The sequence below is a fragment of the Mus caroli genome, unplaced genomic scaffold, assembly GCF_978045245.1.
Source record: "Mus caroli unplaced genomic scaffold, Mus_caroli_1 scaffold_18, whole genome shotgun sequence".
Lineage (NCBI taxonomy): Eukaryota > Metazoa > Chordata > Mammalia > Rodentia > Muridae > Mus > Mus caroli.
In genome coordinates this window covers 53,794,499-53,813,700 of record NW_028227273.1, presented here as the reverse complement: position 1 = coordinate 53,813,700, position 19,202 = coordinate 53,794,499, and the positions used below count along the sequence as shown (strand labels likewise).

At 37.9% G+C, this 19,202-nt stretch overlaps 1 protein-coding gene across 2 annotated transcripts in view; it reads left to right on the top strand.

Moving 5' to 3' along the window:
• Mmut (methylmalonyl-CoA mutase) overlaps window positions 1–18,056 on the top strand; it is a 29,261-nt gene extending 11,205 nt beyond the window's left edge. Inside the window, exons 6-14 of one of the 2 annotated variants that reach the window (XR_015045970.1) lie at window positions 1,370–1,618; window positions 6,235–6,346; window positions 7,283–7,398; window positions 8,753–8,868; window positions 9,860–9,991; window positions 11,997–12,144; window positions 12,369–12,536; window positions 14,660–17,610; window positions 17,856–18,056. Coding sequence is in view for 1 of the 2 variants with exons in the window: in XM_021149058.3 (XP_021004717.1) it covers window positions 1,370–1,618; window positions 6,235–6,346; window positions 7,283–7,398; window positions 8,753–8,868; window positions 9,860–9,991; window positions 11,997–12,144; window positions 12,369–12,536; window positions 14,660–14,788 (1,170 nt within the window). In the remaining variant the exon portion in view is untranslated. Of the gene's footprint in view, window positions 1–1,369; window positions 1,619–6,234; window positions 6,347–7,282; window positions 7,399–8,752; window positions 8,869–9,859; window positions 9,992–11,996; window positions 12,145–12,368; window positions 12,537–14,659 lie in introns of both variants that reach the window. The other variant, XM_021149058.3, reaches the window with a different exon arrangement.
• The last annotated feature ends 1,146 nt before the right edge of the window (window positions 18,057–19,202 follow it).

The window sequence follows — 19,202 nt, the reverse complement described above, 5'->3', positions numbered from 1 at the left end:
CTATGAACACTTCATGTTCAACTGCTATTTGTAGTTTTTCTTTTGAGAGCTGTCCAGTTCATTAGCCCATTTGTTGACAGTGGTTTTTGACTTAGGGGACTAATTTTTTCAGATCTTTATGTATCTTAGGTATTAATTTCCCATTGGTAGATTTTTTTTTTAAATTTATGCATTCTGAAGCAAGTCTCTTTAGCGATTTTTTTTTCCTTTGTTAGACAGAAGGTTTTTAATTACATGAAATCTCAGTTTTCAATTCTTGAGATTATGTGCTCTGCTAATATAGTAGAAAATTATTTGCTGTTGAAGAAGAAATAAAAGCAACATTAAATTAATACTTTTAAATAATTTTAAGACATACTTTTGTATAAACTACATATTTAAGTTTTCATTTTATCTAAATATATATATATTTGTGTGTGTATATATATATATATGCACACACACACACACACATACACAAACAGTTTTGTTTCAAACAAGAATACAAACAGGTATTCAAAGGCTATTATCATTTGGATAGTGTAATTTGATTCCATTAAAATTGTCAATTTATTTTATATGTTCACTTTGATTTTTAAGTTACATGTCTTTTCAACTTTTAACATTGAATAACAATGAACATATTCTTTATGATTAGAGAAATAGAGATTCTAAGGTTGGAAGGAATGTTTATACTTATATCTTAATGTGTTGATTTTTACAGTTAAAGCTGAAGTCTATAGAAATTGAGTAACTGGCTGACATCACAGGAATATAATAATGAAGTTGAATCCAATTTCCTACTTAAGAGTTTATACTTAATCAGTTTAATTGGTCACTTATTAAGTGCTTACTTTGTACACATCCATTAAGGACATACTCTGAGGTATATAAAATAATTAGGAGATAGTAAATTAGGAAAAAATGTTCTGGTAATATAAGAAAACCTATACTTCATGATACGATTATGAACAGTATTTAAATAGTGTAAATGTCGCCAGGGCCAAGAAGTGGGAGTGGGTGGGTGGGGGAATGGGTGGAGGAGCGTGTGGAGGACTTTTGGGATAGCATTGGAAATGTAAATGAAATAAATACCCAATTAAAAAAATAGTGTAAATGTGTTTGATATTTTGGACTATTTGATATATGTTTTTATGCCCAAACCTGGACTAGACTTCTTGGCTCTTAATTCTTTTATAGCTTGCTGACTAATTTAGCAGAGTTTATTTGTTACTCTGATATCTGATGTCTGATGTTCAATCCACCCCAAAAGTGCTTTCAAAATAGGTCTAGGTTATATAGTTGTTGCTTAATTATAATGTGTCTTATTACTCTGTTGCCTGTGAACCTTTTTCTTACTTTGATTTGGATTTTTGGTCAAATGTTTTAGGATCCTTACAATAACATTGTCCGCACTGCAATCGAAGCCATGGCAGCTGTGTTTGGAGGAACACAGTCTTTGCATACGAACTCTTTTGATGAAGCTCTGGGTTTGCCTACTGTGAAAAGTGCTCGGATTGCCCGGAACACACAAATCATCATTCAGGAAGAATCTGGGATCCCAAAAGTGGCTGATCCTTGGGGAGGATCGTATATGATGGAATCTCTCACAAATGATGTTTATGAGGCTGCTCTGAAGGTCAGATTCTCTTCCTTATAACTTTGCTTTTTATAATCTTTTAATCTATAAACAACCATTTTTAGATTTATAAGATTATAAAATGTATATGAAAAAGGGAAATTTATCTTTGACTTTATAGTTTTCACTACTGAAACAATTTAAAAATATATTTCTGTTTCTATGATTGTATTTTATGCAGGATTAAAAGATAGCTATTATAAAGTGCATATGCTTAAATAGATGCACAGACACAGACAGACAGACACATATAAGCAGCACACACACACAAACAGACGCATGTCCATATACATAGACACAGACACACACAGAGATAGATGAGCAGGTGCAGACACAGATGCATATTGACACATACAGACACAAACACAGGCACACAGGCTGAGACACACACGTGGACACACACACAGACATACACACATAGAGGTAGCACTCTATTAACTTTCATTTCTTATTTTTCTATTTGTTGGACTACATGACAGTTTTTTTCTTTTAATCTATCATCTGTGTATTTTAAGTTGCACATATAGTAGCTCTTGTAATTTGATTGGCTTTATGCATTAGACACAAACTTTAGACACTTGCTTTCCTGGTTAAATAATATTTGATATTTCAGCCAATTAATACCTTGTCTTACCTTTCTCCTTCTTACCAATATAATTACATCAGCTTCTTCCCTCCTTTACTATTCTCATGTTCTTGTGTGATTTGAACTTCTCTCTAGGTCTGCTGAGATTTGTGGAATATAAAGTATGAATCTCATACCTGTTTTTCCAAGCACTTCTTTTGTAAAAATTATTTAATATTCATACATGCCTGTAATGTATTTGGGTCAAATCCAACCCCTATTTTTTTCTGCTAATTCTTCCTGCATTCACTTTTCCTCCTAACTTTATGTGCTTTACCTTAAAAAACAAACAACAAAAAAACCCAAAAAACAAACAAACAAACAAAAAACCAGTCCATTTTTTGCTGCCTCTCTGTATGAATGTGAGATCATCTACTGTCAGAACTGGCTTCCCTAGAGAAAATGGGTTTCCCCAACTCCTAGTAGACACCAACTGCCAAGAGCTCCTAAAATAGAGATGGAACTCTACAACCTGTTTCCCTCTCCAAAATGAGATCTTGACTGGCTTAATTTCATGCAGGTCTTTGCATGCAGTCCCAGCAGCTACTGCGAGTTCATGTGTACAAGTCTGCTGTCTTGGTTGGCTCAACTGTTTTTTTTCTCAGACACTCTGACTCTTAGAGTCTTTCCACCTCCCCTTCCGCAATGTTCACTTGAGGCTTGGGGGAAGGGATGTGATATAAATGTCCTGTTTTGTGTGGAGTGCTCCAGTCTCTTAGTCTGTAAGCACTGACCAGTTGTATATCTCTATGGTAATCGCAAAGCACTTCTCGAAGAAGCTTACTAGGAGATGAGTCATTTGTAGCTTTACATGTTTGACAGTTTCTCCATTCTGTTCTTATCCTTGATTAGCATCGATAAAATCCTGAGCTCAGCCATGTCAAGGACCTCAGTGACTCAGACCAGGGAATTGACACAGTCTTCCTTTAGTCCCCAGGAAATATACACAGTGTGTGCAAGAACAGCAACAGCAGCTTCCTCTTCCTGGGATGTCTGCAGCCTGAGGCTGCTGCCTGATGTAGACCTAGTGTGGAGACTAATCCCTCCTCCTGTGCTAAAAATAATAAAAGCACTGAGCTGCATGGCCATTGCTCTTAGCTGCCACATCTCTCTGCATCAGGAAGCTTAGGGTCCACCCAGTCCCAGCTTTGCTTATGCCTGTACATGTCTGTCTTCCTTAACCTTCTGTCATTCCCCCTCCAGAACTCTAGTCAACTTTATAAACCCATGCACATGAACTGCAGGAGACTTAGTTTGGAATTATTTCTATTAATAATTCTATGAGCAAATTTATTAATATTAGTGTGCTTTTCATCCTAAGTTCTTACTCTTGCCTCTAATATTTGTGATCAGAAATTTGAAGCTGTTTTAGTCTAGACTGTTTTGAAAGCATCACGATCTCTACTGACTTGTGTCTTTTTTTTTTTTTTTTTTAAATCGAGACAGGGTTTCTCTGTGTAGCCCTGGCTGTCCTGGAACTCACTCTGTAGACCAGGCTGTCCTTGAACTCAGAAATCTGCCTGCCTCTGCCTCCCAAGTGCTGGAATTAAAGGCATAAGCCACCACTGCCCGGCTGACTTGTGTCTTGACACACATCTTGTATGTATATTTTTACTATGTTGTACTAGGGTTTTGACAATTCTCTTCCATCTCATATACAACCGTATGTAATATTACTTCTTATTCATGTAACCAAAAGTAAAGGCTAGAGAATTGGGGCTATTATTAGCCCTTTCCTACAAGACTTGACTGAGAAGTTTCAGGTTTTCCAGAATATATTTTAGAGGGTTTTTTTTTTTTTGTCTTTTTTAGATAGCTTTAATTACATAAATTTTACATATTTCTTTTGTATTATTGTCTTATAAAGTATTAGCATTTAGCTAGTAATTTGAATGTTAGGGGATATATTACATCCAGGGCTAAATTGAATGGTTTTACCTCTTAGTTTTCTTTTTTTCCTTTTTCCTCTTTTGGTTTCTGTCTTAGTCAGGGTTTCCATTCCTGCACAAACTTCATGACCAAAATGCAAGTTTAGAGAGGAAAGGGCTTATTCAGCTTACACATTCACATTGCTGTTCATCACCAAGGGAAGTCAGGACTGGAACTCACACAGGGTAGAGAGCTGATGCAGGTGCCATGGAGGGGTGCTGCTTACTTCCCCTGGCTTGCTTCCCCTGGCTTGCTCAGCTTGCTTTCTTGCAAAATCCAAGACTACCAGCCCAGCGATGGCACCACCCACAATGGGTTAGGCCCTCCCACCTTGATCACTAATTGAGAAAATGCCTTACAGTTGGATCTCATGGAGGCATTTCCTCAACTGAAGCTCCTTTCTCTGTGATAACTCCAGCTTGTGTTAAGTTGACACACAAAACCAGCCACTACAATTGACCCCTTGTCAACTTGACACACAAACACATCACTATTAAGCCTCAATCCTTACTTTCTGATTCATACCCAACATCTAAATAACTTTAAAAGTACCACAGTCTTTGCAAATTCTTACATAATAAAATTTCAATCCCTTTAAAATATCTAATCTCTTTTAAAATCCAAAGTCTTTTTACAATTCAAAGTCTCTTAGCTGTGGGCTCCACTAAAATACTTTCTTCCTTCAAGAGGGAAAAATATCAGGGCACAGTCACAATCAAAAGCAAAATCAAGCTCCAACTGTCCAATGTCTGAGATCCACTCACAATCTCCTGGGCTCCTCTATGGGCTTGGGTCACTTCTCCAGCCCTGCCCTTTGTAGGACATACCTTGTCTTCTGGCTCCAGCTGCCTGTTCTCCACTGCTGCTGCTGTTCTTGATGGTCATCTCATGGTACTGGCATCTCCAAAACACTGCAACTAGGCATCACCAACAGCTTCTCATAGACTCTCTTCATGGTGCCAAACCTTAACTTCTTTGCATGACCCCTTCAGTCCTTGGCCATAAATTGCAACTGAGGCTGCACCTTCACCAATGGCCTTCTATGGCCTCTCACAGTGCCAAGCCTCAGCTGCTCTTCGTGACCCCTTCATGCTTTCAAAACCAGTACCACCGTGTGACTTACACATTACGAAGTTCAGCCACAGTACCACTGTGTGACTTCTACACATTACGAAGTTCAGCCACAGCACAAGGTACAACCTTGACTACCTCTGGAACAGAGCCTCTTTGTGCTTTCAGAAAACACTTCCCAGAAGATGTCACCTCAATGATGCTGGTCTCCTCTTAATCGCCACTAATTTCTTAGCTCCAGCTAACCAGCATCAATAGTCCCAGTAATGCAAAGGTTTTGATTTAGTAGTTCTGGCTTCTTGTTCATCACAGCTGATTCTTCAGCCATAGCTAACCAAAATCACAGAATCTTCACAAACAAAATAGCAACAGCCCTGATAAGAGTCTTTAATCTTCCCTCTGAAATTTCACAAGCCAGGCCTTCATCTTCTGCACTGTTCTCAACATTATCTTCTAAGCTCCTACAGAACATCCCACAGAGCTCTTAACATCCTAATGGCTCTTTTAGCTCAAAGTTCCAAAATCCTTCGATAGTCCTTCCCAAAACACGGTCAGGTTTTCACAGGAATACCCCACTTCTGGTACCAATTTGTCTTGGGGTTTCTGTTCCTGTGCAAACATCATGATCAAGAAGCAAGTTGGGGAGGAAAGGGGTTTATTCAGCTTACACATTCACATTGCTGTTCATCACCAAAGGAAGTCAGGACTAGAACTCATACAGGGTAGAGAGCAGGAGATGATGTAGAGATCATGGAGGGGTGCTGCTTACTGTCTTGTTTCCTCTGCCTTGCTCAGCTTGCTTTCTTAAGGAACCCAAGACTACCATCGCTGGGGTGGCATCACCCACAATGGGCCTTACCCCCTTAATCACTAATTGAGAAAATGCCTTACAGCTGGATCTTATGGAGGCTTTTCTTTTCTCTGTGATAACTCCAGCTTGTATCAAGGTGATGCACAAAAGCAGTTAGTACAGTTTATTATTTTTCCTCAGTTGATACATGAAGTTGAAGAAATGGGTGGAATGGCCAAAGCTGTAGCTGAAGGAATCCCTAAACTTCGCATTGAAGAATGTGCTGCCCGAAGACAAGCTAGAATAGATTCTGGTAAGAGAGAATAGAAAAACATATATGAAATCCAATAATTCAGGAGGGCTTTTGTCTATGGTTAGTGTGTACAATTGGTACAAATACATTTTTAAGTGAAACAATGGAAAACTATAGCTTCAGTAAAATATTCCTCATATCTGCATATCTGACTATATCCATATGTCTATATCTTGTGTCTTTGCATTCTTGCAAGCACCCATGTAAGCATATATGTACTTATGAGTGGATAGTGCCAATGGCAGTATTAAGGATGGTGTGCTTGACAGTCATTGTGCTCTCCATGGGGGACTTCACTCATTCACTCGAGGCATACTTTTTGGTATGCTCTGTTTGCGGTGTCCTCTGTGGCTGGGCATACAACTGGGACTAGGACAGACATGAACTCTTGGGAGTAGAGAGATTTCTTTGGAATCAAAGAGGAAATTGTACAAGTAAAGAAAGAGTCATTACTGACTATGCTAAGGCTGTGAAGGGACTGAGGATGCAGGGAGTGAGTTTCTTCTTAAGGAGAGAAAGTATGTTCATAATACTGATTTAGGTTTCATTTAAGAATTGTCCGTAAGAACCCTGTCTTGAAAAACCAAAAAAAAAAAAAAAAAGAATTGTCCGTAAGAAAAACATAAAAATCCTGGAAAGCTATTGGCTATTGTTACTTACTTTGCTTTCTAACTCTGTGCTGAAAAGTGACTTGGTTTCTTGTGTGAGGAACTGAGATAGTGTGTAGCCAGGAGAGAAGCAAAGCCCTTCCTTGCAGAGCATCCTTCATGGAACAGTGTAACTGTTCTCTGTATCACAGGATGCAGTTTCCGAATTATGTTGAAATTCATTATGAGTTAAGATAACTCTTTAAAAATATGTGCTAATAAGAGCATTCTCAATCAGGGATCATTTATGAGCAAATCTACTTGTTATTTTCCTTTGGGAAATCAACAGGTTCTGAGGTAATTGTTGGAGTAAATAAGTATCAGTTGGAAAAAGAAGACTCTGTGGAGGTCCTGGCCATTGACAACACTTCAGTGCGGAAGAAGCAGATTGAAAAACTCAAGAAGGTATTGTTGGCGATTGTTTCCTAAGTATGCTATGGGTTTGAGTTCTTACATTGTTCTGCATAATGTCTATAACATCCACATGAGGTCAATGTTATTTCTCACTCTTTTATTTTTTAAGGTAAGAATTGGGAAACTTGTTTGAAATAAATTAATTGTTCAGTCATGACTCACTTAGGTCTCTTAAGACTAGTGCTGAAGTCACAACATAAGAATACACTGTGGCTTAGGGTCAATGTTTGAGTTGGACTCTCATTGTTCTATTCCATACCAAGATTCATTTGCTTCTGGAGTTTTCAAATTATTTGTGTTTGCCATCACCTTTTTAAGCTACAGTGTCTAGGAAGCTATCTGCATTTGATGGAGTGTGTGCTTTATGTTCATCTTGGTGAGCACCATGCTTCTGTTTTATATTAATTTCATTCTGAAATTATAAGACATAATTGTATGAAAGCAGAGCCAGGATATGTTTAATAGAGACAAGTATGGTGAAGGTGGGAGGGGTACCTTGGTGGGCCCATGTTGAGATATTCCTTCCTCCTGAGGTACCAGTCATAAGACTGTATGGTATAGAATAGAGTTTATTTATGGACATGGGAAGGGTTGTTGAGTAGAGACAGAGAGAGGGAGTAGGTAATGGAGAGGGAGAAAGAGAAGAGGCTGGCCAGGAACATGTGGAGAGAGGGGGAAGAGAAAGAGAGGGAGAGAAAGAGAGGGAGGGAGAGGAAGGGAGGGAGGGAGGGAGGGAGAGAGAGAGAGAGAGAGAGAGAGAGAGAGAGAGAGAGAGAGAGAGAGAGAGAGAGAGAGAAAGAAAGAAAGGGGAAGAAAGAGAGAAATATACAGAGAGAGTAAGAGAGTGAGGAGGAGCCAAACAGCCCCTTTTATAGTAAGCTGGGCCTAATTGTTGGGTGGAGCTTAGAAGAAAGGCTAACACTTTCTATTATCTTTTTCTTTCTCTGTCTTTCTGTCTGTGACTCAGTTTCTTGGACTTATATTTAAATTAAAAAAAAATAGCAATATGTATGATACCCAGAATATTGTCAGTTATCTAAAGGACACTTTTGGTACAGTTAAAATCTGTAAGCTATGGTCTGGCCTTCCACTGTTATTTGTGAGGTTCCTTGGCATTGTACCACAAAGCACCACCTGGTTTCATTGGGTTTTTGCTTCAGAAAAGCCTGGGTAACAGGTAGGAAAGTTATTGCTATGCTTGCTTCGGATTTATTGACTTTGTACTAAATCAGAATTATTTTTCAGACTCCTGAGTAAATGTGTTAGATAAATGAATATACTTCTTCAGTTGAATATTATCATATTTCATTGATTTCACTGTTGCTGTTCTTCTTTTCTTTCTAAGATTAAATCCAGCAGGGATCAAGCTTTGGCTGAGCAGTGTCTCAGTGCACTTACCCAGTGTGCTGCCAGTGGAGATGGCAATATTCTGGCTCTGGCAGTGGATGCAGCTCGTGCAAGGTGAGCATGTGGGAGCTGGGAGGTTTCCAGAAAATGAAAGTTTGATCCGTTTAACTTTTCACAGTGTACTGAAGGAAACCATTGCTTTTGCATCCTCTTGAGTCCAAAAGAAAGTAATGGAAACACTAGAAACTTGATGCTAGTTTTTGTCAACTTGCAATGTGTTCACTCTGACAGAGATTGGTAATTGTGTAATTTGACTGTAGCTCAGATTTTTTTAAGCTGAGATCTGACATATTCTCAGTTATATCATGAAGGTTGTGTGTACAACCTTGCCATAGTCTCTGAAGGAGAGGGGAAAGAGTTATTAACATGTGCTTGCTTTTGAGGCATTAATCATGAAGCAACCAGAAGAATATAAACAACCCCTGTCCTAATCCTTTCTCTGTTGTTGCTAAATAAGTCTGAAGTTGTAAGAGGAAAAGGGAGAGAAGGGTAAAGGAGAAGGGATGGCCAGAGAGTGCCTATAAAAGTGGTGTTTAGTTGCTTACTTTCTCTTGGTGTCTTGGCCTATTTCATGTTGCTTTCTTCTGCAATCTACATAGTCTTGAGTCCACCACTATCCCTGGGTGACGCACACTGAAAGATTTATTGCTCATCAGAAACTGTCAGTGGTGGTTCTGCTCTGCCAGTTTGTATTGATAAATGGGCTATTGTTGAGCTGACTTCAGATACTTATCTACTTGTAACTTTTGGGTCATTTAGTCTTTATGTTGGTTGACAGATATTATAAAGGGATTACAATGCAGAATTGCACCAAGAATCACTTTCATATATGTATTATCAGGAAAGATGATTTCATAGTATCTCATAAACATTCTTGAGGTTTATACAGCCTATTTTGATTTATTCACAATTTACTCTACTTGTGTTGAGTATTGAGCTAAAGATGTAGCTATTTATTGTAAATATATTGTAACAGAAGTAGCTAAACATGTAGCTATTTATTATAAATTAATGCTCTTATTACCATCTCTTTTTAATATTGTAGATGTACAGTTGGAGAAATCACGGATGCCTTGAAAAAAGTATTTGGTGAGCATAAAGCTAATGATCGTATGGTGAGTGGAGCATATCGGCAGGAGTTTGGAGAAAGTAAAGAGATCACATCTGCCATCAAGAGGTACTGTGTGAGCATTAGTGAGCTTGGGTCTCATCTTCATTTTAATACAGTTCCCTTTGGCCTGCTGATAGCTCAGTGTTCCTGTTACTTGTGAAATACACTAGCTGACTTTTTTTTACTAGTCTGTTATTCTTATAAAACTAATAATTATTAAATTAAATATGTATATTATATAGCTGATATATAATAGATGATTAATCTATTTTTAAAATCTGTTATATAACTTATTCATAACTAATGTAAATATACAATCCTGTGCCAGTATGTGAAACTTTGATATTTTGACAAACTATAGATTGAATACACAGTGAAAATCTCATAGGATTATAATAGTGTTTATTCCTGCCTCCCGCTGGTATTGCACCTAGTGATGCTGTAGCCATGGTCATAGTCATGTGTTTATGGTAATGCTGCTGTACACCTGTGCTTTGCCAGTTATACACTTACACAGTTATACACTTACCAGCATGTACACTACATAGTAATTAGTGATAACAAACAGTGCTGATATGCATTTGCTGTACTTCTAATTTTTTTTTTAAAATGTATTCTCTCTAATGGTTAAAAATGTGTACAACAAAAGGCAGTAAACAGCCCATATGCTTTCTGCATACTGTATCTCAATTGCACCATTTTTTCTTGAATTTTATTTAATTTTCAACACTTGTAGGAACAAAAAGCTATAGTCTACACACACACACACACACACACACACACATACACTCACATACCATAGAGCCTAGATTTGTAATAGGCTTTGCCGTTAAGCTTGTGTATATTGTATAATGTTTAGATATTGACAAAACCACCTCATGATGTGTTTCTCTGAAGACGTCTTGGTCATTTAATAATTTATGACTATGATGGGTTACATATAATTATGAAATATAGTAAATATGGACCAATTAGAATTAAATTAAATATTAAAACTAGTATTTATTTGGTAAAATGAATATAATTTCTACCTTGCAACATAGTCGTCATTAGGCAGTTTCATTCCAAACACTTGTTTGTATAACTAATCCTAATAGTGCTTCAGATCCTCCAAGTGGAGAAGTCCATGTTTTTAGACTATAATAAAGGCTATAGACTTTCATGTTTTCATAACTGTCTTCACATGGTTCACTTGTTTTGAATAGCTAAAACTTATTTTTCCCATTTGAAAAGTAAACCCCTATAATCACCCGTCTGCTACCTGTGCAAAGAGTCAAGTCCGTTTTCACTGGTTGATAGAGAGGACTATTGCTTGATGTAAAGCTGCAGTCTGATTTGTTTCTTGAGTGTAAAAGTGGCTTCTGAGTGATTGGTGTTTTCATCTTGTGTAACATGAGGTCTTCTAAAAACTGCATTAACATTTATACACTATGTAAATGTTAGCTAGCCAAGATAAAAGCCATCAAAAGAAACTTTTTTTAAAAACAAAAATTGATGTACTGTTTTGTTGTGGTTGATATAATTTGTCATTTTATACAGACACACGTTCTGTATAAACGTGTGTCATCACACGTTTGTTTCATCACAATGGGCCATATTAGATGCTAGTACTGGCTTCACAGAATGAATGTGGTAGCATTTTTTCCCTTTACATTTTATAGAACAGTTTGACAACCATTGGTGTTGGCCTTTGATGGTTGTAGAACTTGGCAGTGAACTCTCCAGTCCAAACCTTTTCTCTTTGGAAGAAAGACTATTTTTGCCTTGATTCCATTGCCTGCTGTATATCAGTCAGGTGTTTGCTCTTTTGGTAGGCCATATGGGTTTGGGGATTTATCTGTTCTTGAGGCTATGGGCTCACAGGCTGTGCCATTTTTGAAATGTGGCTCTAAACAGAAGCCATCTATACTCAAGGCTTGAATGACATTTTTCCTATGAAATAAAGTCACTAGTGAGATGCACGTAAGTGGGTGTTCTTGAAAGATTTATGTGCATAAATTGCAGTTTTTACATCTTATATTTGGATAGTTAATAATTTAACTGTTATTATTGCCTTTTAAAATGTTCCCAGAGTTAATAAATTCATGGAACGTGAAGGTCGCAGACCACGTCTTCTTGTGGCAAAAATGGGACAAGATGGCCATGACAGGGGAGCCAAGGTCATTGCTACAGGATTTGCTGATCTTGGTTTTGATGTGGACATAGGCCCTCTTTTTCAGGTATGTCATATTTAGAAAAGTAAATAATAGCCAAGATGATGTGCAGGATTGATGTTTATTGTGTCAGTAGCTTCAATACTACTCAAAATCTTAAGATGACAAAATAAGAGACAGTCAGTAAGAATCCTGGGATGTCGGCCGAAGTAGCATAGTGCTTTGCAGCAGGTCTTGCTTCACCCTTACCTTGTAATAACCAGATCTCTCTCTGCTTTCTGTGTGCTCAGACTCCCCGTGAAGTGGCGCAGCAAGCTGTGGATGCAGATGTCCATGCTGTGGGTGTCAGCACACTTGCTGCTGGTCATAAAACCCTCGTTCCTGAGCTTATCAAAGAACTCACTGCCCTGGGGCGGCCAGATATCCTTGTCATGTGTGGGGGTGTGATTCCACCACAGGTATTTTTCCTTCTCTGTACTCTTCTGCACATGCATACATGTACACACACATACATACTCACAAGCGAGTTTTGATTTACAGGAGTTCAAGTGAAGGGTTACTTACAGGATCAAGGATGACTCAAAAGCACACCATCAAAAAGCACAGTCCACATTGGTTAAGACTGGAGTTCTTAGGCGGCTCAGTAGGTCAGAACATTCTCCGCTTCAGAGCTCTGTTGGTCAGTATCCTCCAGCAGTTGCTCACTGCTTCTGTAGCCTTGGAGTGGGGTCCTTGGGAATCTTGTAAGTTTCAGGCATCCCAGACATACAGATTTTGTTTTCTTTCTGAGTCTCAGGAACCCTTCAGCCTCTTCCTTTAAGGAGGTTTTCAGTACTTCAGAGGAAATTGCCATGTAAAACAATACACATACCCCACCCACCATGATACATATGTATTAGACTATGAGATTATAGATAACCTGGAACTAAGACAGACACACAGACGCAAACAGGCAGATACCATAAACATGTTTCTAAGGATGTTTTGGGTATCAGAATTTCAGAGTACTCCACAACTCTGCCAGCTGAGTACCACATTCTAATTCCAAGTTCATAACTCAGATGTAAGGATAATGCCATGAAACACCACATTATTAAGAAAAGAAAAGATAGCCTGTCAACCTGTTCTCAACTTAGAGATGATTGTTACTGAATGCTTCAGTCATTCTTATAAGCTCTTAAAACATATAGCACTTGCTGTCTCAGTCAGTGATGTGTTTTCAGTGCTTATAGGTCCAGTGCTGGGGATACAAAGATGTTTGGACATTATCTCTATTCTTAGAAATTCAGACAAGAAGGACATAGGTTCAGGAGTTTATGTTAAATGCTATTGCAAAATTCTTAGCATTGTAAGACTTGTACAAAGGTAGGAAGGGGTTCTTGGTGGACAATTCATGTGATTGGTAATTTATTGTCTAATTTTGATCATTTGAAAACTGGGAAAAGATCAGTGTTGCAACAGTTAAACACAGACTAGACCATCTGAGCCTGTGGGAGAACTCGTGCCCCAGGAATCCTTACACTACCACACTAGCTGCCAATAAAATAAGCTAATGACTGTGGTATCAGAACAGAAAAACAACTGGTCTTCATTAGCAGAACTGACTTATCATGAAGCCAGATTCAAATTATCAGTGTTCACAAGTGACAGATATATGTCTAAGAGGAAGTAAATTTAAAGTCAGGGACTATCATTATATTAAGTTTAACATATTGAACAATAAGCAGTGAAGATTTAGAGAGAAAATTAGGTTGTAAAAGGCAGTTCCCTCCTTGTTAAGGCTACATAGCTTCACAAATAACACTAGGCAGATTTTTGGTTTAGACCTGGGGTGTGTGTTGGTTGTTGGTCTGGTGCTGTTATGTAATCAGATGCTAAATCCTGGTCCCCAAGATATGGTTGTCCCTGAGAAGGAGATCCTCACATACACTAAGTGATGCTATATAAACCCTGCTCCCCGGTGTAAAGTTAATTGGTTAATAAAAGGCTAGAGCCTGTGATTAGGCAGTAGGGAGAGAAAGGTAGGTCATGAGGATTGAGTGAGGGATCTCAGGAGAGACTACAGAGAAGGAAAGAGGACACCAAGGGAGGAGAAGGCTGCCATGAGAAGAGATGGACCATGAGCACACAACCAGGAGAAACATCAAGTAACAAGAGACCTATGGCTGAGATGTAAGTTGGAATAGCTCCCAAACCTGCCTGATCTAGGCTTACAGATAAAATATTTTTAAGCAAAATAAGTAAAATACCAGGTCTGTATGTCTTTTATATGGACTAGCTAGAATATATAATTCCTTTTACAGTCTGAGCACAGTGCTGCTGGTGTTTAGCTGCTTCAGTCAAGGAAGATGTTTGTTTTAGCTCCACATACAGTGTTCCAGCTAAGAAAGCTTTTGGTGTTGGTGAAGAAAGGAAACAGTGTATGCGCGAACACACACACACACACACACACACACACACACACACACACACAAAGAGACACATACACATATACACTGTCATGCATACATGCACCTATGTATAAAATATTTTTTCGAAGCTGAAATAATGTTTATTTGAATTAAGCAAATTTGTTTAACAGGATTATGAATTTTTGTATGAAGTTGGTGTTTCCAACGTCTTTGGTCCTGGAACCCGGATTCCTAGAGCTGCTGTTCAAGTGCTTGATGATATTGAGAAGTGTTTGGCAGAGAAGCAGCAGTCTGTATAACATCTGGATCTTTAGTTATGACCGAAGAAGGTAGTGGTAAATCTGTGTCGTCAGGTAATCCCAAGATCTATTAGAATGCTTGCTTTGGAAACCTCACATTAAAAGATTCTAATTATAAATGTGCAGTCATGCCAATACACATATTTAAAGAATCTGAGTTAAAAAAAAAACAAAAAAAAAAAAACTCTGAAAATCATTTACACCAAATATTTTTTAAGTATATTATTCTAGAAAATGAAAATGGTATACTACTTAGAAATAGCTTACAATTCTTATAAATAATTAAACTTTTGTTTTGTCCTTTGACATGGGGTCTTACTATGTAGCTCTGGTTGTCTTGCAACTCACTCTGTAGAACAGTCTGGCCTCAAACTCACAGAGATCTACCTGCCTCTGCCTCCCTAGTACAGGGATTAAAGGTATGGGCCTCCATGCCCTGCAAATTATTAAACTTAAAAATTAAATTAAATTAAAAAATTTGACTGACTCTTTCTTCAATTTAGTGTTGATTTGAGTACTAGAAACTCAAGTTCCTGTGTTAATTTAATAAAATAATGACATTTATCTTACAAGAAATAGTGGAGGGTATTCATGGATGGAAATAGACTAGGGTTATGATCCTCAGCCAGACCTAGTATTGCTTCAATAAAAGTAGTGTTTATCACCCCCTGTACAATGGAATAGGGGACATGGTAGATAGGCCTTCCAGGATTGTGTCAGCTCCTCACATGGAAATGATATTGTGAATGTCAGGTTCAAAACTCCGGAAAAGATGTGTGTGACGCTCTCTTAAATGAATGTTGATGGACAGACGCATTTGCTATAATGACAGTCTAAATCTATTGCATAAAGTAAATGAATTTTCAGATCTAGAAACACGCTGATCTGTATATATTTTCTTATTAATATAAGTTATAAAAATAAAAACATAGTCTGAAGAACCCTTGTAGTGTGATGTTACTTCACCCATTGAAGGAAGAGAATCACTCTGTGTTAACCTAATGTATTCAGCGAAGGAGAGGTGAGCAACAAGGATTCTTTTATAACTTTCTACATTATAGATCAGATAATAGTGGGGAGGGAAAAATCATATAATGCTGTAAAATTAATAAACCATACTATAGTTTAATTTTTAGAACATGACTCTTGGGAGGGCATCATGATTATTGTTTTCTATTTTAAAGATGAGCAGTTTGACTTCAAGGACAGCAATATATTTATTGTGTTATCTTATGACTACTTATAAAGAAATACAGATTTGATAAATACGATGTTCCTGTTGTATGTTCCATTATGTGCTAATAACATGGCATGTACTGTGTTTCATATATTTACAATTTCTGACATTTTTCTTTGAATAGCACTTAGAAAAGAATGTCATCAAAAGCTACTAGATTTTATGTTTGTCAAGTATTTTTTACCTGAACCACAAAGTAATAGTCAATAATCTTACCATTTGGAAATGTATTTCCAAAAGTCCCAAGAAACATGATGCATAGGTGATAAATTTGATCTTAGTGTAGATTAAGTGTTTATCACTATATGTAGGAAATGTCAACATTTAGACATTTAACTATTTGTTTGTTTCAACAAATTCCAAAGGAAATACCATTCTGTCTACTTTTTCTCCTTTTTAGATGAAAACATCTATGTTATGTAATAAGCACTTTTGGAATTAGATAGTGATGACCAGGTATGAAAAAGAAGAGAATGTTCCTCAGTCTCCACAGATTACAAAGTTGAAATTATTAGGAAGGCATTTGCTATCCTTACACCTTCCTGACAGGATCTGGGATCAAAATTGAAGATTCTAAAGCACATTCAGAATACAATTCCAAGAGGATTTACCTTATGTAGAAACCTGACTCAGGTGCTTTCTCCAGCTGCTAAATGTTCAAAGCCACACCTCAGCACCAGCATTCATCTCTGATCATAGGTTGGTTTGTGATCATAGTGGTATGGGCAAAGGTAATGAAGACATATGCCATGTGGCATTGAACATGAGTCTTTGAGTATTTACAGACGAAGGGTAAACAGTAGACCCTTGCACACACAGTGGAATTGGCGAGAGAAGAAAGCCTGTGTCAGTAGGGTTTAAAAAGAAGAATCACTAGGGATAGTGATGTGTGCCTTATGATTTAATACGAGGAACTGGCTTATTAACACAACTGAATGGAAACCTACAAAAGACCACAAGGAGGCAGCTGCTCTCAGCCACAAGCTGAGACATGCTCTCTGTAAGTGTAGGCAGTCAGGAAGGGAGAGAGCAGGGTTTACAGAGAACAACTGCAGGTACAGCCACACTATGGTGGCTATACAGAAAAGGTTTTTGGCCCCTCTCGGGGGTCCACATGGCTCATTCGGGATAATCTCTCATTTGATTAAAGCCAACTGAATAAGAACTTTAGTTATAACATAAAATCCTTCTCAGCATATAAAGATTCAGAAATGATTGACTTTGTGTTTGTGCACGCATGCTCGTGCACCTGTGTGTATTTCTGTGTGTGTATGTGTATGTCTGTGTGTGTGTGTGTGTGTGTGTGTATGTGCATGTCACCGAACTGACAGTTTTTTATCTTTCTACTGTAATCTCAAGTGACTAACCCTGTAGGCCACTTAACTGGACATACACAGTATTAGCAGTTAGAGGATGTTTTCTATTCATGTATGGAGAAAGGCATAGGAACCAGAGACTTATTCCTGTCCATGTTTTCTATCCAACATGGCAGCCCCACATGTAGAAACAATAGACACATGCATTTGGTGGGAGAAAAATTGAGGAAGAATGACATTGACACTGATCGAAACTGCTTACCTCCAAGGTATTTGGAAATGTTCTTTCTTAAAATGAGTCATTAAAAAATGTTTTTATTTCCAGGGGTCCTTTAATGAGCCTCTCACGACTCATGTTTGTAAGAATGTGATGTTAGAATCCAGCTGTGCCCCAGCCCTCCTTCCACAGATACTCTATACATCAAGGTCCCCTACTTTGACATTACCGGCAATCATGCCTGGATTTCTCACGAGGGAAGTTAGTTTACATCTCTTGCTCCCTATCATCTTTCAGCCCAGGAACCAGAGAGCTGCAATCTCTTTGTGAAACCTCCTATCAACAGAGAGCTGGAAGAACAGCCTCCGCATCTACCCACCATAGTGTCTGTCTCTGGTGACGGATCCTGAGCTCTCCTCAAAGCCCTCTCCATGATCTTACCTCTGTCCTTCTGTCTGTAGCATTAATAGTTTTTCTAATAAACTCTTGATTCCTCAAGACCCTTCTAGATACTTAATGGAGAACTCTGCCCCATCTAAAACCTAATAAGTTTGGATAGTGATAACATCCTTCATGAGACAGAATATGCACAATTTTGCCTTTCCTCCTCAAGACAGATAAAGAACGTATAAGTTACTAGATTCAATTTATTTTTTTATTTTTAAATTTTGTTAGGAAGAGGCAAGAATAGCTTTTTACATATTAATGGGACTATGGTATGATGTTTTGTTAAATGTATAATGGTTTCATGATTCTAACAATGTAATTATCATATTCATTACCTTAAAGTACATCATTTCTTTATGACAAAGATATAAAAATTCACTTTAAAAGGTAGTTTTAAAAGGTTAATTTCATAGAAATTTAGAGAAGAGCAGCTGTGTCGAGGTTTAAGAGAGTTGAGGTTAAGACTAGGAAGCCGGAGCTGGAGAGATGGCTCAGTGGTTAAGAGCACTGACTGCTCTTCCAGGGGTCCTGAGTTCAATTCCCAGCAACCACATGGTGGCTCACAACCATCTGTAATGGGGTCTGATGTCCTCTTCTGATGTGTCTTGTTATATATATATATAAAATAAATAAATAAAATCTTTAAAAAGAGAACAGGAAGCTGTTTAAACAACAGAGCGCTAACCAATAAGTTGTAGGGTTTTATAGCTTAATTTTTGAGTGATTTCTGAGGATTTGACTATAAAGTATCTACTAATGCTGGCTGTGGGGAGATCAAGCTATTCCTGGTCCTGTGCAAATATTCTCTTTGCTGTTTTTTTTTTGACATTAATGTCATAACCTCCAAGAGCAGAGAGGTCTTCCTTGGTATTTTTCTCTGAGAAGTGACGCTTTTTCTGATACTCTCCCCTGTATGTCCTAGTCACTTTTACCATCTGAACCCTGACCTCTGCTCCTTGGCTCAATAAGATCAACCCACTCTGCTTATGTTTAATTTCCTATACAGCATGAATAGAAGATGCCTTCCATGCAGTAGAGTAGCCCTAACAAAGCGATAACGGCTATGGCACAAGTAAACACTACACAAACGTGAAGTGGGATGCTCACCTGGTAACATTTACAAAACTTAACTCAAATGTGAAAATAAGAGCTAACAGGGGATGACTGAACTTGGCTGTAATCTTGGATGTGATGTCA